This window comes from Vanellus vanellus, assembly GCF_965231255.1.
Source record: "Vanellus vanellus genome assembly, chromosome: 3".
NCBI classification, from domain to species: domain Eukaryota; kingdom Metazoa; phylum Chordata; class Aves; order Charadriiformes; family Charadriidae; genus Vanellus; species Vanellus vanellus.
In genome coordinates, this window is record NC_138907.1 from 56363213 (window position 1) to 56382039 (window position 18827).

Below are 18827 nucleotides of genomic sequence, written 5' to 3' on the forward strand. Positions count from 1 at the left end.
TTATGCATTTATGTTTATGAGTATTTATACTATGCAGAGGCTGCGTTTTCTGGCTGATTCTTTGTTTCTTCAAGGTAAATGAGCAAAGGTATCAACAATTCACTGCAAAAAGGAAAGTGTACATTGCTGTGTGTCTCACTTGCATTGTCTGATTTGTTTTCATCTTTGTACAAAATCCTGATTCAGAAAGCTGAATTTGGCGTTAGCTGTTTTGCAAGTACTGCTGGCAAAAATATCATGTGTCATTAAAACCTTTGAATTGGGAGTTTTATGTAATGTTTCTTTCTACTTATAATGCTAGCTGTCAGTGCCTATGTTCGTTTATTGAAGTAAAATGGTTCAATCACTTTCAGGAGTCTGGCCCTGGGGTCATGCCAGGTTCTCCGCAGTCACCGCCGCCAGACACTGACTCCCTGGACAAACCCAAGCTGAAAGCCGGTGGCTCAGTAGAGAGCCTGAGGAGTTCCTTAAGTGGTCAGAGCTCAATGAGTAAGTTCAGTTGTAATTGCATTGCTCCATTTCTGTGGCTTCAGGGAGCAGAGATCTCCACAGTAAGCAGAATCAGAGAAAGTCAAAGCAGAAGCAGTGGTTAAAAGTAGAAAGGCTGATGGGTTAGTCATTAAGGGTTTACAAAGAACCGTAAGCTCTTTGGTACAGAGACAATGTTTCTTGCTTTGTGTTTATACAGAGCTCTGAAAAAGTGAAGTCCTGCTTTTTGGCTGAGTCTGCTGGGTCCTGCTATTATAATATAAATGATTGGAGTGAAAATTACAGTCCTTAGCCAGTAGTAAACAGGCTCATCTTTACACTAGATTTCTCGTGAGCACTCCTGATGTCCTTCCCACCCCCCACCCTTCCAGAGAGACCTTGAGCTTCTCTCATTAACTAGTTAGAGGAGTATTATTTAAACCCTCTCTGGTTAAGATACACAAAAACACAAAAAAGAGCTTAAGTGGGATACAGACGGTGTGAACTTGTTTCACTATGAATTACTGACCAAGAGAAACCAAGAACGTATGGGGGGGAAAAAACTGAAGAGAAAGCTCCGTTCTGAAAATCATCCACTTTTTTTTTTTTTTGGTGATATTAATACAAAGTGTTACCATCAAACCAAATTTCTGGACATAAAGGGGATTCTGGAACCCTTATTCAGATTCAGAGCTTATTTTACTTACACCACTATGCTTTTTTGTGGGCAAAATTTCCAAGAAAGATGACGTCTCCTGGGATGTACCATAGATGAGACACTAGTTAAATGGCTTCTCAGTTAAATATTGAGCTGAATTTGGGAAAACAGGAGTACAAAGTAGATTAACTAATTCTCCCATCGCATGTCTATATGAGAAATAGCAGTATTTAAGGACTTTGATTACTGTGTTTTGTAGAAAGATGACCCATTTTCTGTCTTGCCTCTGTTTGTTTCTGAACCTTCTTCACAAAGAGATTCTTTTTGTAGACTGATACTATGTCTCTCACACAGGTGGTCAGACAGTGAGCACAACAGATTCCTCAACCAGCAACAGGGAGAGCGTGAAATCAGAAGATGGTGATGATGAAGAACCTCCTTACAGAGGACCTTTTTGTGGAAGAGCCAGGGTTCACACTGATTTTACTCCAAGTCCTTATGATACAGACTCTCTGAAGCTGAAGGTACTAGCTATATCTGTTTTTAAGGGGTCAAATATTTATTTTTGGCAAAATTCTTAATTAAGAGCTCTTTGCAAGCACTGTACAATTCTTAATCTTTTAATGAGTTTACATGTGGGGTTTTTTAAGCTCTTTAACCTATCTTATTCTGATACATTTAAGATTTGCTTGAATTATAGCAAAACGTTATAGAACATAAGTAAGTATTAGTATTTCTCCATGTCCAGGGAAAGACACTTCTGTCTTTAGTTTCTGGAAAAATAAAAATGTGCCACAAATTTATTTTCATTTTGCAAGGATTTTGTTTGAAAGATGGGAAGAATACTTTGCCTGCCATAATGAATTAATCTATCAATGGAAAAAATTTCAAAGTCCTTGGAAGAAATGTGGATGCGCCTGCACGTAGTATCTCTTACAGGCATTTCAGTTAATATAGCTTGTTTTGAGTTAATATTGAATGACTTCGCTGACTATGAGTTGTCACCCCCCTTTAATGTTTCCTGGATGTCAGCTTTTAGTCTTTTTAGTTGTGCTGTATTCAATTCAGACTATCTTACTCCTTACATTCGTAGCTTAAAGTTCTAAGGGCAGCTAATTCCTATTAAAGCAGATGTATGTAAGGTAAACTCTTTAAGGACAGAAAAACAGATCTCTTTAAGGACAGAAAAACACTTGTGTGTCCATTTCTTTGTTATGGTCAGGAGCACGTTAGGAAAAGCAACAGTGTTGCATGGTTCCTTCTGCATATGCCTACTTTCCTCAGGAGATCTGATGTCAGATTTTGCCCATGTACACTGAGCACGTTCTTATTTGCACCAATTTCAGGTAGTTGCACACCTTAGAGACATTTGTACACAACAGCAGTAATGCAGTACTGGGGTGTAAGCAGGTTTGTGAATCTGGACAGTTGGGGTCCATTCCAGGTTCTTTTGTTGACTTGCTCTGTCATCTTAGGTATGTCACTTAATTCCCTTTTCTTCCATTTGTAAAAGAAGTGTAATCAGACATTTTTGCAAGAGCTGTGGTTAACATTTTGAAAACTATAGGGTGTTGTCCATTCTGTGTACGTGAAAATCTAAGAGAAAGTGGGTGTGTTTGCTTGAATTCCATCAGTAAGCGTGCCTAAGCGGCTTTCTTGCTTCTTTGGTCTGCAGAAAGGTGACATCATTGATATAATCAGCAAACCCCCCATGGGCACTTGGATGGGCCTGTTGAACAACAAAGTTGGCACTTTCAAGTTTATCTATGTGGATGTGTTAAATGAAGAGGAAGAGAAGCCGAAGCGGCCCACCAGAAGACGCCGGAAAAGCAGACCGCCCCAGCCCAAGTCAGTTGAGGATCTCTTGGATCGCATCAACTTAAAGGTCCAAATTCTCTTACTCCGTTTACCCTTTAGTTTCGCTTGTGAGAAGGGGGTGACACCTTTGGAGTTGTTAGTTTTAAAAGCTGCATGCCAGATTCATAATCCTAAGGATTGTGACGCCACTTAGCAGAATCAGTCTTAGCTGCAGAGTGAAAATAGCTGAGGCCAGGCAGAACTGCCTGTCAGGCTTGATGAAGTGCTGCAGGCTGCAAGTTGTATGCCCTCGGAGACTACTTCGTTGCATAGTGTTGCTACTAGTTAGCACATTTCAAAAGCAAGCAAAAGGTGTGAAATAACAATAGTTACCCTGTCTTAAAGAGGAAGTTTTTTTCCTCATTTCTGTTCAGAAGAGCTAGGGATAAACAGATGTGGCTGTCATTCACCATTTAGTACTTCTTCCTTCATACAGAGCTGTGCCGTATTGTGCGTCCGGGTAGCATGCTACCCAGGCCATTTAATACAGTGCATTCCAAACACAAAAATATGCGTGGCATTCTGGTTCTGGCACAGCTACCTCCCTGAACTTTGAGCAATGTTTATACAAGCTATAATCCTATAATTTTGCTGTTATACAGTGGTTTGCATTTGCTAAGCTACTGCTTTTTTTGCTGGTTGTGAAAATCTCTTCTAGTATCTTTATTGACAAAATAAGTTGAATAAATATGTTGTCTTACAGCTCTTTTTTTTTTTTTTTTTTTTTTTTTTTTCCCTTTTATGCAGGAGCACATGCCCACTTTTCTGTTCAATGGTTATGAAGATCTGGATACCTTTAAGCTTTTAGAAGAAGAAGATTTGGATGAACTGAACATCAGAGATCCTGAGCACAGAGCTGTTCTCCTCACAGCGGTGGAACTTCTACAGGAGTATGATAGTACGTGGGATGTCTGAGGTTTTCAGTTTTAGTAGAGCTCTGCCAAGAACCTTGTGAACCCCTTAAAGCAGAAAACTGGTTCCAGGATTTTGATTTTTTTTTTTTTTTTCCTAATCTAGTTATTTCCAGGGTAATCCTGTGTAACAATGTGTAGATTTTTGACGAGTAACTTAAGACTTGCATTTGTTCTGTCAGAATTCTTTTGGTCTTGTAAGCCCTACTACCCATCTTACTCAAGTGATGTCAAGTGTACAACACATACTCTTTAGAATACCGATGTTCAGGAATAAATCCTGAGGTAATCTACTCAAAATAAGAAGATGAGACATGGAGAATAGGAAAGAAGAAATTTCTAGAATATAGGGAAGAGGTTGAGGTTATCAAGGGTAAGAAAAAGATCAAAGCCCGGAGGGCTGTGGAGAAGGAAAATGTGAATTAAACTTTCGCTTATTTTACCTGAACATGCATATGATTCTTGGACTGTGAATTGCAGGATTATACAGATAGCTTCAGGTTGTACACGTGACAACACAACAATTTTCAAAGGGAGAAAATATATTAGTCAAGTGCAAAGAGTGAAAGACAGTGACCCAACTATCTAAGGTGCAGCAGTGCAATTCTGCCCATTGTACAGGTGGTCTCAGACAAGTGGTTGTAAAGATGAGGGAAAGAAGAGTAAGCCATGGCAGTCACATTCGATGGCATCTTTGCCGCACAGGAGGAAGCAGGGCTCTACCATACACGCAGTAGTCATGCTAGAGTAAAATCATTTGAGAAGCAAGTGTAGCTTGACACAGGAATTTAGATGCGCTCGATACCTAGTTGCAGCAACCTAAGACAGTACTGCATTTCCCCTTCGTCCCTAAGTGTCAGCAGAAGTTTAGTATCCTACCAAGCAGAATCAGTGGAATGGATTGTGTGAGGGTTTTCTCAGCTGCTTCTGTGCAAAATCCTGTGTTTTAGCTTAAACTGCCATAGCAGCAATTTAAACAGCTGCTTATTAAGTGGGCAGTGCTTAATTCTGTTATAAGAGACATGTGGTTTGTATCTCCAGGCAGTGCTGTGTAGCCTGAGCTTTCAGTGACACATAGCTTTCTTGTTCCCAAAGAGGCATTCACCTTTCTCCACCCTCCACTACCCCCCAATAAAACTGCAGTTGCAGAAATAGATTCTTTTAACTTATATCAGTGTAGCTTTTCATCACCTAATATGAGCTTCTCTTCATTATTTGCAGACCTCTTGAGAACACTCACTTCCCTGAAGTAATTTTTTTTTTTTTAGGGCCCTTTAATTTTGGTTTGAAAACTTGAAGAACTATGTGATGTTGTGGTTGGAAAGTATAAATTCCAGCTCCAAGTCAGGGAGATGAACAGAAAGAGAAGTGGGCAACAGACAGCTGGAACCTGGGAGAGGCAACAGCACTTAGTTCCACCCCATAATTACCTTTCCTGTGCTGAGAATAGGAATTAGAATAGCCATTTCTGACATTTTATTGAAGGGAAATAAAAACACAGCATAAACTGTATCGTTCATCATGAAATTGGTTTTCTATATCTTCAGTCCCAGATTTAGTTTCTCTACAAAATATGATTTCTGACCAAACATTCTTGGTAAATTCCTGGAATCCAGTCTATACAGCCTGGATGGCTCTTTGCACAGACCAAGGAAGGAAGGAATTTTTACCACTAGTCTCTCCCTTGTCCCTTTGTCAGGGGACAGTACCTAACTTTGCGAGATCCATTCGTGATCCTTCCTCTTGGTCCCTTCTGTAAATTATGTCAGAATAAGGATTTTATTCTTTTTTACTTGATTTGGTTATTTTCAGTGCTTTTTGCTTTTGTTTTGGGTGTTGGAGTTTTAAGTCTAAGAAAGAACTTTGACACCATCGTTTTTAATAGATTTCAATGGTTGTAAGTTGCAGGGCTTGGCTCCAAGTCAGCTGAGGCACACACGTGGTCCATTCTGCTTTTATTAAGTACCACAGTGCTCCCTCACAGTTGTGCTGAGGCTGTTGCTTAATCCTTTGCCAAACGGGATGAATGTTTCCAACATTTGTGATGGCTGTTGCTAGTGCTCACTCTTTTCTAAAAGAGTGATCTGATACAATTAATACAACAGGGAAGATCATAAAAGTATAGAATCATTTAGGTTGGAAAAGACCTTTAAGACTATCAAATCCAAATGTTAACCTAGCACTGCCAAGTCCACCACTAAACCATGTCCCTAAGCACTACATCTACACATCTTTTAAATATCTCCAGGGATGGTGACCCAAACACTTCCCCTGGGCAGCCTGTTCCCATGCTTGACAACTCTTTTGGTGAAGAAATTTTTCCTAATATCCAATCTAAACCCCCCCTGGTGCACCTTGAGGCCATTTCCCCTTGTTCTATCACTTGTTACCTGGGAGAAGAGACCGACCCCCACCTCACTACAGCCTCCCTTCAAGTAGTTGCAGAGAGCAGTAAGGTCTCCCCTGAGTCTCCTTTTTTCCAGGCTAAACAACCCCACTTCCCTCAGCCGCTCCTCATAAGACTTGTACTCTAAACCCTTCAGCTTCATTGCCCTTCTTTGGACGCACAAGATGTGTTAGAAATTGAATCAGCTGGATTTTCTGTTTGCCTGTTTTTCACTGTATTCTTGCATCCTCTAGGTAACAGTGACCAGTCAGGCTCTCAGGAGAAACTTCTTATTGAAGGTCAAAGCCTAACCGGATGCTCTCCTCGGGATTCTGGCTGCTATGAAAGCAGTGAAAACCTGGAGAACGGTAATGGTGACAGCAATGAGCCTTATAATCCCTGCAGCCTTTTTTCAGTAGATAACTTTATATACTTCTTGCTCCTGTTCCTAGCTACTTCATACTTGACTTTCTACTTTGCTCTGGCTGCCTCTTTCCCTCTTGGCTTGAGCCATTGGTTTTCATTGCTACTGTTTCTAATTTATTTATTTGCATTGCTAGGGAACAGATCACATTTCACAAATCATCTTTCTTTTGTGTTCCTAAGGCAACAGGCACTCTTACTGCCATTACCTGCCTTCTCCACTCCCTATCGTATTCTCATGCAACTATGCCTCATGAGACTTGCACTACTTACACTCTGACAGCCCATGTCTAAGGGACCACTGGCAACAGAGAATTTGCTGAACTCCACAGAGATAAGGAGGATTTCTTCTAAGCCCATACAAAAACTGTTTAGAAAAAATGTTCTCTGTTTTAGGCCATGTTTTTGTGTTGCTTAGGTTGCACATTGCATTCTCCTCTGATCAGAAGCCAACTGCAAAGATTTAGGACTTTTTAGTGTATGAACACTAGCAAGTTAAATTAATTGAGAAGTTGGGAAGGAAATAAACTATATTAAAAAAAATGCTTTTTCTTATTACCTGATCTTGCATCAGTGAAAGGTGATGCACTGAAAAATTACCAAGACAGATGATAATAGAGATTGCTCTCTCCGTTCTGAAGAAATCAGGTGGTTGTGCTGACTGAGCATGCTTTACTTGAGGGATGGTGTAAACTTGTCATTAGGGATGAAATACTGAAATAGATGAAATTTATTTGAGCTTGGCATTATCACTCCAAGCATTTGAGCCATGGCTTGGCCTCAGACTGTCTGGTTTCATTGCTAACATTCAGCATAAACAGGAACCCAAGAACAGAATAGATAGAGATACTGTATGCCCCTAGTAGTGGCTGGTTTTCCAATTTAAAATATGAGCTAAAGATCCTTCTCTTAGTATGTGCATTTTCTGTCAGTCTACCACTCAGAAATAACCATTTATTGAAGAAAATTGCAATTTGCTTTGAAGCTGAATGCCTGAATGCAATATACTAAATTCCTGAAAGCAGAGAGAATTTTTTTTTAATATGAATCCCCATACAGTAGGCATGCTAGAATATAATCATAGCTAAATATATGGCACATGTGACAATTTTCTTTCCTTTTTATCTCTAAGTGCCATCATAATGATAGCTATAGCACTGAAGCTAAATTGCTGCCTGTGCTTTTTCCTTATTTTAGCAATATAATAAAATCTTTAGAAAGCAATTGTCATTGCCTGTCTCCTTAGATACTTACTATTACATTTAAACTAACATTTCTATCTGAGTTTTGCAGAACGTGAAATACCACTGATGATTTTTATATTGCTTTTCATGTATAGTTTGCTGCATTTCTGCATCATTTTTGCTCACAAATGCATTTAGTGCTTGTTTTGAAAACTGTTATGAAAAGAACATTTGGGTTCACTGTGAGATTTTTCCAGGGCTGGTTAATCTGAAATGTGCTCCGCCTTCTTTGCAAAGTTCATGGACAGTAGTTGTTTATATGCATATTGTTTTCAAAATACCTTGGATTCTCATGTGTTAAAGTAAGGATAATCATTTGTCTAGTATAAACATCATAATGTGCAGATCAGTAATAATAAACTGCACTTCATAAAGGGGAAATGCATTCTGAGAAGAAATTGGTCTTCAGATTTTTTGGGAATGGTTATACATAATATTTTCATAACTAGTATAGTGCCCTGTTTTGGGCTGATAATTGGAACTTTTGGCATCAGTTCAAGATTTCAAAGCTACTCTTACATTTTGTTTAGAAAATGGTTTGCAATGTACTATGGCAGTGGTACAGATGTATCTTTTGCAGGTACTTCTCAGGGTACCACTGCAGAAATCTTTGGGTATTCTCATAGGTATCCACAGTGTACTTGCAGCAGCATTGTGATTGTATGTTCCTTGTTCTCTGTAAATTGGAATAAAATTTGTGACCTATTCAGTGTTAGACAGGAAGAATGTAAGAGCAGAAAGCAACCATCCACGATCAGACCATTAGTCCATATAGTCCAGCTCTAGGTTTGAAACAAGGCAGAAAGAGCAAGCTCTCCTTTAGACTTCTCACAACAGCGCAGTTACTGGGCTTGCTTTGTGTGCAAGTGTCGTCTGTCTGAGATGTGTTTGGAAACTTCGCGCATGACTGGCCGAAAGCAGATAGCTAGAGATCAGTATAGGAACAGAGCAAGCATAGTTGGTGCTTCCCAGGGTACTCATGGGGAATGAATCATTTAAGGACTTAAAAAATTGGGTACTGTTTCCTGGCATTCATCCGTTTTCCTGAAACTGTTTCTCTTTAGGAACATCCCTGGTCTTCCTTAGAACCTCTGTACCTAGCAGTGTCTGTGTATGAACCCCTGTCATAGTCCTTCCCAAGTTATCTCTTTTCTAGTCTGAGAAGGCCTGTTAATTATTCCTTGTAGGTCACTCATGTCACTGATCATGTCTGGCTTCTTTGAACCTTTTCTTGTTGTGCTGTATAGCTTTTTTTAAGGAGAGAGGGGATGTGAAGAGATCAGAATTGCACATGCAATGCGCAGAGCTGAAGAAGCAAACCATGGCTTTATCAGGTGGGATAAGGATGTTCTCTGATTTGTTCAGAAACTGAAGCCCAGATTTCCGTAGTGCCAAGTGGGTATCCTAAGCACTTAAGAGGTCAGTGCTAATTGGTTAGCAAAGGAAGCAACAGAACAGGTGGCCACATTGCCTAATTTCATGTGCATTTCTACTAGTTTGTAATCAGTAAAAAAAGCAATGAGGCTAGGATTGCCTACTGTGCAATCATGGTTGTGGCAACAGAGCTATTTGAAGTGCACACAAAATACAGCCACAGAAAGCAATGCCAAAATGAAGTTAATAAATCCTGGGATCTGGACGGGCAACTGAATGTGTTCTGTGTCTGGTTTTAAATTTCTGAGGACAATCTTCCATGCAGAAAAATGTACTAAGAGAAACACAGAAAATTTGTTGCTCTAGCTCTGGTACCTCTAGAAATATTTCCAAAGATAATCTCCTTTCTTCAGAGGCAGATGATGACAGGGAATTGAAAAGTTCCTTTTATGTATTCTAGTAACAAGAAGTATCATGAGAGGTGGACAGTGCATTTTCTAACAGAAACGGCACCATAACATTAAATAAAAGAATTCAAGTATGCCTGTAGCTTGAACTGATCCTGGAAACAATATAAACTTTGCATTTGTTTTGTGTAAGGACCACCTTTGTTATCTTAGTTATCACCCAGACACCTATGCCCTCCTGCACACATTTAAATCAGAGATGCTACTGTGGTTGACAGCACTATGAAAGGCATTAGACTGCTTAACTGTACCAGGTAATCATAAGAATAAATTATTATCAAAAATGCTAACGTTAAAAATGTGTTTTAAACCTTATTTGGATATACACTTTAACCCTTGTAGGTTTTTTACCTACCTTGTAGGTAACCTTGCATCCCCTTTTTTTTTGTAGGGAGGGAATGTTACATTTGTGGACATTGTTTATATAGCTCTCCACTTCATGAAAACAATTTAAAAACATATTTAAAAGTGTATTTTCAGGAAATATTATCTTCTTTTTTTAATGTCTAAGAAGCATAATGAAGTTGCACTTGGCAGTCAGGAGAAGGGAAGGAATAGCTAGAAAAAGAGAAATCGCAGCTGCCCTCCTGATACTGCTCTTGACTTAAATCTATGTAAGAGAAATTACATTCGGAACCCCTGTCCTTTGTACAAAACAACATTGAACCCAGCACATTTTTCAAACCATTTTGAAGCAGAAAGCTGAAAAGATTGCATGTTCAGTTATATATTTTATAGACAAAATGTTTTGAACTTCCTCCCACTCTCTCCACGTTTGTATTTTTATGCAAAACAGGGCTGGAATGAACTAAAGATTTGATTTTACTTTCCCAAAATTTTTGTCATTCTTTTTGTTTTTTTCTTCTTCCTTTTCCTGTTCCCTATTTCTTCTTTTTCCCATTCCCAGGCTACTGGCTTTACACAGATGTATCCCTTTTCTAAAGAAATGAAAAGTTATTTACTAGTTACCCTTATGGCCTCAGTAAGAGCGTAGAGGTTCCTGAGTGTGCTTTCTTAAAACCTGTATAACCCCTGATCAATATTTCAGATTGAAAAGAAGATACATGGATTTTGTTACGTGAGCTGTGACAGCAAGCCCCACACAATATTGTGAATTACTGCACGTCAGACATGTACTAGCAAATATGAATAATGAAAAGAGAACACTCCTTTCCATGCTCATTACATATTGACATTAGTGCCTGAAGGCACTAAAAAATGAATTTAACATTTCTTACGCATGTCTTTTTAATGTGGTTGTAAGTTATTTTCAGAAGCCAGTGGCCTAGCTCCATGGAAAAGTGCAGGCAGAAAAGTCTTTCTGCTATTTCTCTGAGCTACTTGAACTCTAGGTAGTAGAAAGGGAACCAGCTGAATGTGTAATGTGTCTTTATTAGCGTTTTGGGGAAATGGTAATATTCAGCTTGGGTTGAACTGTGAACTGTACAGCTTCTGAGAAAAGAGTTCCTGTGTGGCCCGGAGGCACACCTTGATTTTAAATAGAATAACCTTGCTGGCATACCACTAAATGCAACCAACTTTTTTTGAGAGGAGTGTTTTCCTTACTTCTTTTTAAATGTAACCTCCATTTTCTTTGCTAGTTTTCTGGGTACTTTTTTTTTTTTTAAATTCCTTGAGCAGAGCGAGGCAAGAGAAAGAGAAAGCAAGCTATTTCTCTTTTAGGTTAAACAGGTTCATTCATATTCAAAGCGAGCAGTGTATATTATTCAAAAGCCAAGCACTGAGCTTCTTTCAGGATAAAGCTTTGAAGGCAAGCTGTGAGAAGAAAGCATCTATTGCTTAAAAGTACACCAGATTAACTTAGTTCCAATGAAGTTAGCAAAACAACTTAGATCTCTAAAAGTAGCCGGTCCTTTAATTGGCAGCTATTGATTGCCTATTATTACTGACCTTTGATATCATTTATCCAAATCTGTTGCTTTGGGGGTTTTGTTGCGTTTTTTTTTTTTTCCATTGGAAAAAGAAATTTCAAGCTTTATCTATCTATCCCGATTTAGAAAGCTTACTGTATGTTGGGGGATGTATCCCTGTCACTGTATTCAGGATGTGCTGTCATTCTGAGAGGTCATCTGCTTTGAGACAAATTTACTTCTGTCTTGTTAAAAAGAAAATTTAAAAAAATCTATGCAGTATTTGAGAAATGACCTTGTATTTCATACTAATGAATACTCTAATGAGCTCAGTCCCTTTGATCAGAATTTTTCTGTCAAGCAGATTTGATGTACTTTACTGTTTAAAATCAGTAGCACGTATCTCATAAAAATATAAAATAAAGCTTACAGAGAACATGCAGTTCATATTAATTCATGTAATCTCATCTTAACTGGTTACAATAAAACACCACATCTCTAAAACCTTCCACTTCAATAAAACACTGTGACATGAGAATAACACTAAGATGAGTTACACTTGAAACTCCCTTTTGAAACTCTTCTCCATCTCATAGTATAAGACCTTTTTCTATAAAACTCCACTGTCCCTGGAAGTAACTTTACAGAGGGACTGGTGCAAAACCAGCCTTCAAATATTTTTTTTTTCTCTCTGGTTTTGCCTTTGCAAATAGTTTGCTGCTCATTTAAAAGATGAAATAACACTATTGGCACACTTTGTAACTAAAATGAATAAACAAGATCTTTTTTGTATAAAAAAAAAAACTTTCCTGAACAATGAGGTGAACATAACTATTGATATCCTAAACAAATTACAAAAGTAGAAAACAATGGTGGGGCTTTTGAGTTATTTCTGTGTGGGGGCAAACCAGTTCATATAATGGGCATAGGGTATCAGTTCTAACTCTAGGATGTTTCTACACTGAAAAAGGTTTACATGAGCTGAACCTCAAAACTCTGCAAATTGGGGAGTACAAAGGATATTAAATATTTTAAATGTGTTTTCTGTACGTGGTCACATTTACCAGTTCTTCATTAATAAAGCTGAAGCTCAGAAATTTATATGCTTAAAATGGCACTGAGTTCTTGTACAGTTAGAGTTAACAAAAAGAGAGTAAATCCTTTTGTTTCAAAGGCATTTAGGAATGATGCATTATTTACACTGGAGGTTTTATAATTTTTTTCAATGGTGGATTGTGATTTATTTGCTTGTAGGTAAAACTCGAAGGACCTGCCTTCTGCCCTCAAAATCAGCAAGTGAGCATAGCTTTAAGGACTTCAGTAGAAACCAGCTATCAAATTATCCTACACTTCCACTGACGAAGTCCATAGAAACTATACAGCAAGGGGAAAAAGAAAGCCGTTTGAGTTGTGCGCATCGTGCTCTGAAGAGCTCTGTCAAACCCCCAGCTGCTATGGGTATGAAGAAGAACCGTAGAAGTCTACCAGTTGCCGTCTGTCGGAGCTATGAAACTCTGGATGGCCCCCAGGGTGTAGATACGTGGCCAAGATCTCACTCTCTGGATGATCTCCAGGGAGAAGCCAATACTAACCTACAGGACACTAGCAAGGAAGTAGGTTCTTTTCCTCAGGATTCACTGGATACAGCAAAAAAGGCAACTGGCTCTGCCCTCCCACCTCGTTCTCACGGAGGCAGCTGTATGGTAGATGACTTGATGGCTAAGCAGGGTAAAGGAGCTGCTAGTTCTCAGAAGGGAAGAGCTAAGGAATTGGACTGCTCTGTAATGGAGACTGTGGGTGGAAAGCCTGCTCCATTCCCCCTGAAAAACTGTGAAGCTCAGCCTGCCTTAGTGATGCATCTTTCAGCAAGGACGCCTCTGGAAATACAAAGTAAAGGCTTTCATGACCTCACACGGGCTGATTATGCTCCTGTCCTCAAGGGAGGTCTAGAAGCTGAACAAAAAGGCACAAATGAAACAAGAATGCAACCAAAAAATCCTTCTCAGCCGCCACCTGTCCCTGCCAAAAAATGCCGAGAACGCCTTTCTAATGGATTATATCATCCTCCCATGTCTGCAAGTGGGAACCACTCAAGTCTAGAAGCACCATGTTTACCAGTAAAAAAGACCAGCTCATCAGCTCCCATTGATTGTCACGGAGTACCTGTCCATAGGACATCTTCTGAACCGGAGCCCAGTACCCCTCCTAGCTCACTGCCACCCTGGCTGTCGGAGCTCCCAGAGACTGCTAGTGTTCAACAGCATGTGATAAAGCTAGGTCCTGCTTCAGCGAGGAAGGTCTCTTGTAGCAGGGGAATGGATCTGGAGATGGTAATAGAAAACAAGTTGCAGTCTGAAGACATTGATCTTACAGAAGAACCGTACTCTGACAAGGTAAGTGGTAGACATTGCTTCAGTGTTTTTATTCTACTAGCATTCTAAGGGATAGTCTTTCATTTATTGTATCTGTTGTATTTTTGTGAGTAACCAGCCTAGATAAACCATAAATCATTGGGGCATTAGACATTCTGTAACTATGTTTGTCTTTACTATCAGGCCTTACACCTAGAGTAACTCTTGTGTTGTGGGCGGACTGAGAAAGCCCAGGCTTATTCTGAACCTTCATCTTTTCAGGCCGCTAGTACCTTGGTGGCACTGGGCGTGGAAATGTCTCTTTCTCTGCTAGTGTGGGGAAGTAGAGCTGAAAAAGGAAGTCATTATTAGGTTTTATGCTTCCAAGAAAATCTGAATTGATCGTACAGTGATTGGGACATCTTTTCGGGAAGGAAGGAGTCCTAAGGTCCAGTCCTTCCTTTAGGGATTGCTTTTTCAGTTTTTGTGGAATCTTGAGGAAGGCTCCTTCTTGCTCCCATCCTGCACTTCTCTTTGTTTGCATTGATTGGTCTGTATTGATACACTTTCATCTATCCTCTCTCCTTTGTGTCTGGCTGGGAACATTCAGCATGGTCGCTGTGGCATTCCTGAGGCTTTGGTACAGAGGTACTCTGAAGACTTAGACCAGCCTGAAAAGGACGTTGCCACAAACATGGACCAAATCCGGGTAAAGCAGCTGAGGAAACAGCATCGCATGGCAGTGAGTATTTCCATAGATCAAATTTTCTTATTTATAAGCAGACTTTTTAAAAGGACTGACTACTGGTAAAGGGAGATACCTGCGAAGTTCTGGTACAGAAATGCTTCCTGTGTTCACCCAGCAGGTTCAACATAGGTAGGGGTACTACAGGGACAGAAGGTACCTCCCCCTGTCCCAAAGGAGGACAGTTAGTAGTTGAAAGGAGAGCAGATAGCCCTCTCTCTTGCTGAACAGTAGTCTTGAAAGTCTAAGCAGACTGCATGCAGTGGTAACAGACTCGCTTACTAAGGGTGGCATGTATTAAATGCTTCTGTATTGAAATCTGAAAGGTATTACACTCCTTTTTCATTTCTTAAACTATACTATTGTCCACTCCTTAGCAAAAGCAGGAGAGGGAAACTGTCAAAAGCTTTTATGGCTTTTTATATGAGAACTTGGTCTGTCTGAGGAGGCAAAACTGGTATTATCGTGCCTTACTGAGAAATTAAATGCATCACCCTGGAAAGTCTTGCCACTGGGTATTTTTTAGAGATGTCGAACTAATTCAGAATGGCACATGACGGTCGCCCAAGCAGCTGGATACAGCCCACTGCATCTGCATTGCCAAAATTGTTGCTGTTGCTCCTGTGCCAAGTGATCTTAGCCTTTCAACCCACACCACTCTCATACTGACAAATGTGACATGAGAGAAGTTGAAACAGCTGCTATGAAATTCTACCAGTGTGGAAGAAAAAACAAAAGAAGACTTGCTTTAAAACAAGCAGTTATGTTTAACATTAAGCGTTTGGGGTTTTTTTGTTGTTTTTTTTTTTTGTTACTGTCCAGATTCCAAGTGGAGGGCTCACTGAAATTTGCCGAAAACCTGTATCCCCAGGACTTATCACCTCTGTATCTGACTGGCTGATTTCCATTGGTCTACCTATGTATTCCGGCCTGCTCACAGAAGCAGGATTCAACACACTGAGCAAAGTGCCTTCTCTGTCACAAACTTGCCTTCAAGAAGCTGGCATCACAGAGGAAAGGCACATAAGCAAGCTCCTGGCAGCGGCAAGACTTTTCAAACCTCTTGATCCAGAGGCAATTTAACATACTCCATAGTGTGGCATTGCCTGGTCAAGAATCCACAGCTTCTTCCTGCACCAGTATTGCTCTAATTAATTCACATAGCTAAAGGGATCAAGGAACTAGCTCCCAAGGACAGACAGACATCTTCTTCAAAGGATATGAAATGTTTCTGTTGCTGTCTTTGGCAACTGAAGGAGAAGAGAAGCAACCACCAGGTAACATAGATGTGGTACTTCCCTCCCCCCTCGCTCCCCTGTAAAGTATTCTTATTTCATAAAGTGCACAGGGTTGGCCTGAGAATCAGACAGCTTCACAGAATTAAGGGACCCTTGAACATTTTCCTCAAGTTTGTGAAAGTAATACTAGTAATAGGCCCTGTTTTTGTGGAGAGCTCCTTTGGTTGGGGGTCTTCTGTACATCTAGGTTCCAGGTACCTGGAGTCAGTCCTAAAGACCAGGTACAAGCCAAGGTGCAAATTCCAGTAGAAGCTGTTTGGGCAAATGCCTTTTGTTTATTTTAGCAGTCTAGAGCTGAACACACATCCCCTGGTCATCTTTGCTCTTGCTTGGTGTATAGGTCCCCATATGCCACAAAGCCTTTAGCTAGGCCAAAGTTAATGGACTTGGAATTAGGTTTCAGTATGGTCCACCTCTGTCACTCCAATGCAACTAACCCACGGAGAGTCAGAAAGCTTCTTTTTATTTGTACAGAGCTGAGGTCATTTTTATAACTGCTTTCTAGCAATCAGCTTTTTATTTGCCTTAAAATAAGCTTATAAGCAGTTACCTAGTGTTCACTTGCCTGTATTCATGTTTCCCAAGCCTTGTTTCAACCTGTCACCCTTAAGGTGCACTTAGGGTGATTTCCAGCTGAAGTAGCTTCTATAAAATGCCTCATCATAACACCTTCTGTGTTGTAGAGATGCTTTTACAAATGCAGGGTTATGCTAGGTTTCGGTTGTCAGGCTAACTTCTTGTTCCCTACAGTCTGCATTTACTGTTGTTACTAAACTGTTCCAGGATATACTGCCTTGTATATATGTAACTGCTTTTCATTTAATCATATTCTGTGTACTGTGTTATATTGTCAATCATTATGCTGCACCTTTGACTTGGTATCCTGACCATATCAGTTCCCAACAGTGGGTTTCTGCAAATGAAAATTCACTTGTGGGAGATAAAATGCATCAGAAATGCAAATTGTGTCCCATATAGACATCATCAGATCCAGTAATTCCATTGCATGGGTGAAAAAAAATCCTATATAGTCTTATGAATTACACTGTGATTTTACAACAGTTCATATGCCTCATGACTGTGTTAATGTTACCTCTCACTGGAAGAGAGCATTGTTCTGGCATATGTGGTGAACCATTTTTCCATGATATAATGATATTTTTCTGCCTAAATCCATGTAAAATGTTCCATTCCCATAGGTGGCTAATGACAGATTTTATTTTTCTATATGGGTACACATTTTATATACCAAATACAGGAATAGCCCATAACTAGCTTCTTCTTTAAGGTCTATACATGGTGTGTCCTTCAGCTTCTTGTAGTGCAAATGCTCCATGGAAGACAGAGCAAGCTTACTCTGGCGGATAAAGGGAGATAGTATAGAAACCCAGGCACAGGCCAGGACATGTGACTGTTTCCAATATCAGTTCTTACATCAACTTCCTGTACAAAACCAGTCAAGGCACTTCGCTATTTGGAGCCTCAGTTATCCCGGCCTCATATTGAGCTAGTGACACTTTTCCTGATAAAATGGTCTCAGATTCGTGAATGAAAAATTGTGGTTACTCCATGATTCCTTACTATATATAGTCCTTTCATGGTTATGTTTTAAGTCAGATGATCTATGCATTTTATCACAGGTGATAATTAATTTGGCTTCTGGTAGAATTGATAGCTGTTAGGTTTACATTCCTCGTTTCATATTTCACCGCTGTCTACTGCACACCATCATGTGAAGGCAACTAAGTCACTGATGTAACTTGAGAAATTGTTCTCAAGCAAAGCTCCTCCGGATCCGTTTCTGTAATGTTCTCCTTGGTGTGGGGGTAATCAGCATGTTCTAATATGACAGCATCAGGAAACATACAGGATAGGTGTTTTGCACAGCTGGTGAATATCTAAAAAGAGAAAAAAAAATTAAATGTCTTTTTAATAATGGTGATTTGTCTGTTGTTCCTCTCTGAGGCTTACATGGTGACTATCAGTAAGCAGGAGATGGAAAGAGTATTGAGACTTACTGGGACTGCTGGCAGGGGCCAGAACTGAGTAGAAGTAAGTAGACAAGCAGCTATATTGGAGCAAGGATAAAGTCCAAGCTGGCTATATGCAATAAAAAAGGAAGCAAATTTCCTCGTGTTGCAGGGAAGGCAAGTCACATAATAAAGCTCTCCCGTATTAACTACTTTCCCCTCTGTTAATAACAGAAGGAGAATTATGGGAATAAGCTGAACCTGTGTGCCAAACACTCTTTGTAAATTCATAATTTTTAAATTATTACGTAGCCCTGGGAAACCAAATCACACCCATCAGGACAAAAGTGAGCAGTTTGAGATCTATGAGTTTTAATAGTTGCTTTGTTTTTCTTTTTAAGACTGTGCTCTGTGGTCTTACTTGAATTACAATTTTAGTTTATATTTTAATCTAAAAAAGCCTTAAGCTTCTCGGTGTTTGAGCCTCCCTGCTGTGGTTTCAGTGACTTGTGGCGTTCCCCGGGCAGGTGAGGCGGGGCGGTATGAGAGCCATAACCTCTTACATTTCTTTTTGCAACCATTCAGTGTTCTAAACAAAAGTTTGCCCGCTAACTCTTGGGAAGCACGAAAGAAACCTGCTGCTGGAATCCTAATCTGCTCTGCTCAGGCTAACTATCTTAAGTATCTATCCATTGTACCGTTGTAACTCAAACAACTATTCAACAATAGAAGCAGCAAGCCCGTAATATTACCAAATGCTGTCATAACCATAAGCTTCGATCAAAAACCCCCTGTAACCACCCG

The 18827-nt window shown here is 39.8% G+C and overlaps 1 protein-coding gene across 2 annotated transcripts in view; it reads left to right on the forward strand.

The window, feature by feature from the left end:
* The window catches only part of SASH1 (SAM and SH3 domain containing 1), a gene marked incomplete at its 5' end in the record, with an annotated part of 571880 nt that extends 554270 nt beyond the window's left edge, over window positions 1-17610 (forward strand). For both annotated transcript variants that reach the window (XM_082480255.1, XM_082480256.1), the window contains 8 exons: window positions 354-489; window positions 1481-1650; window positions 2802-3011; window positions 3731-3881; window positions 6535-6648; window positions 12914-14052; window positions 14621-14752; window positions 15578-17610. In XM_082480255.1, the coding sequence (XP_082336381.1) occupies window positions 354-489; window positions 1481-1650; window positions 2802-3011; window positions 3731-3881; window positions 6535-6648; window positions 12914-14052; window positions 14621-14752; window positions 15578-15838 (2313 nt within the window). In that variant the 3' untranslated portion in view covers window positions 15839-17610. The remainder of the gene's footprint in view (window positions 1-353; window positions 490-1480; window positions 1651-2801; window positions 3012-3730; window positions 3882-6534; window positions 6649-12913; window positions 14053-14620; window positions 14753-15577) is intronic.
* Window positions 17611-18827: the final 1217 nt, after the last annotated feature.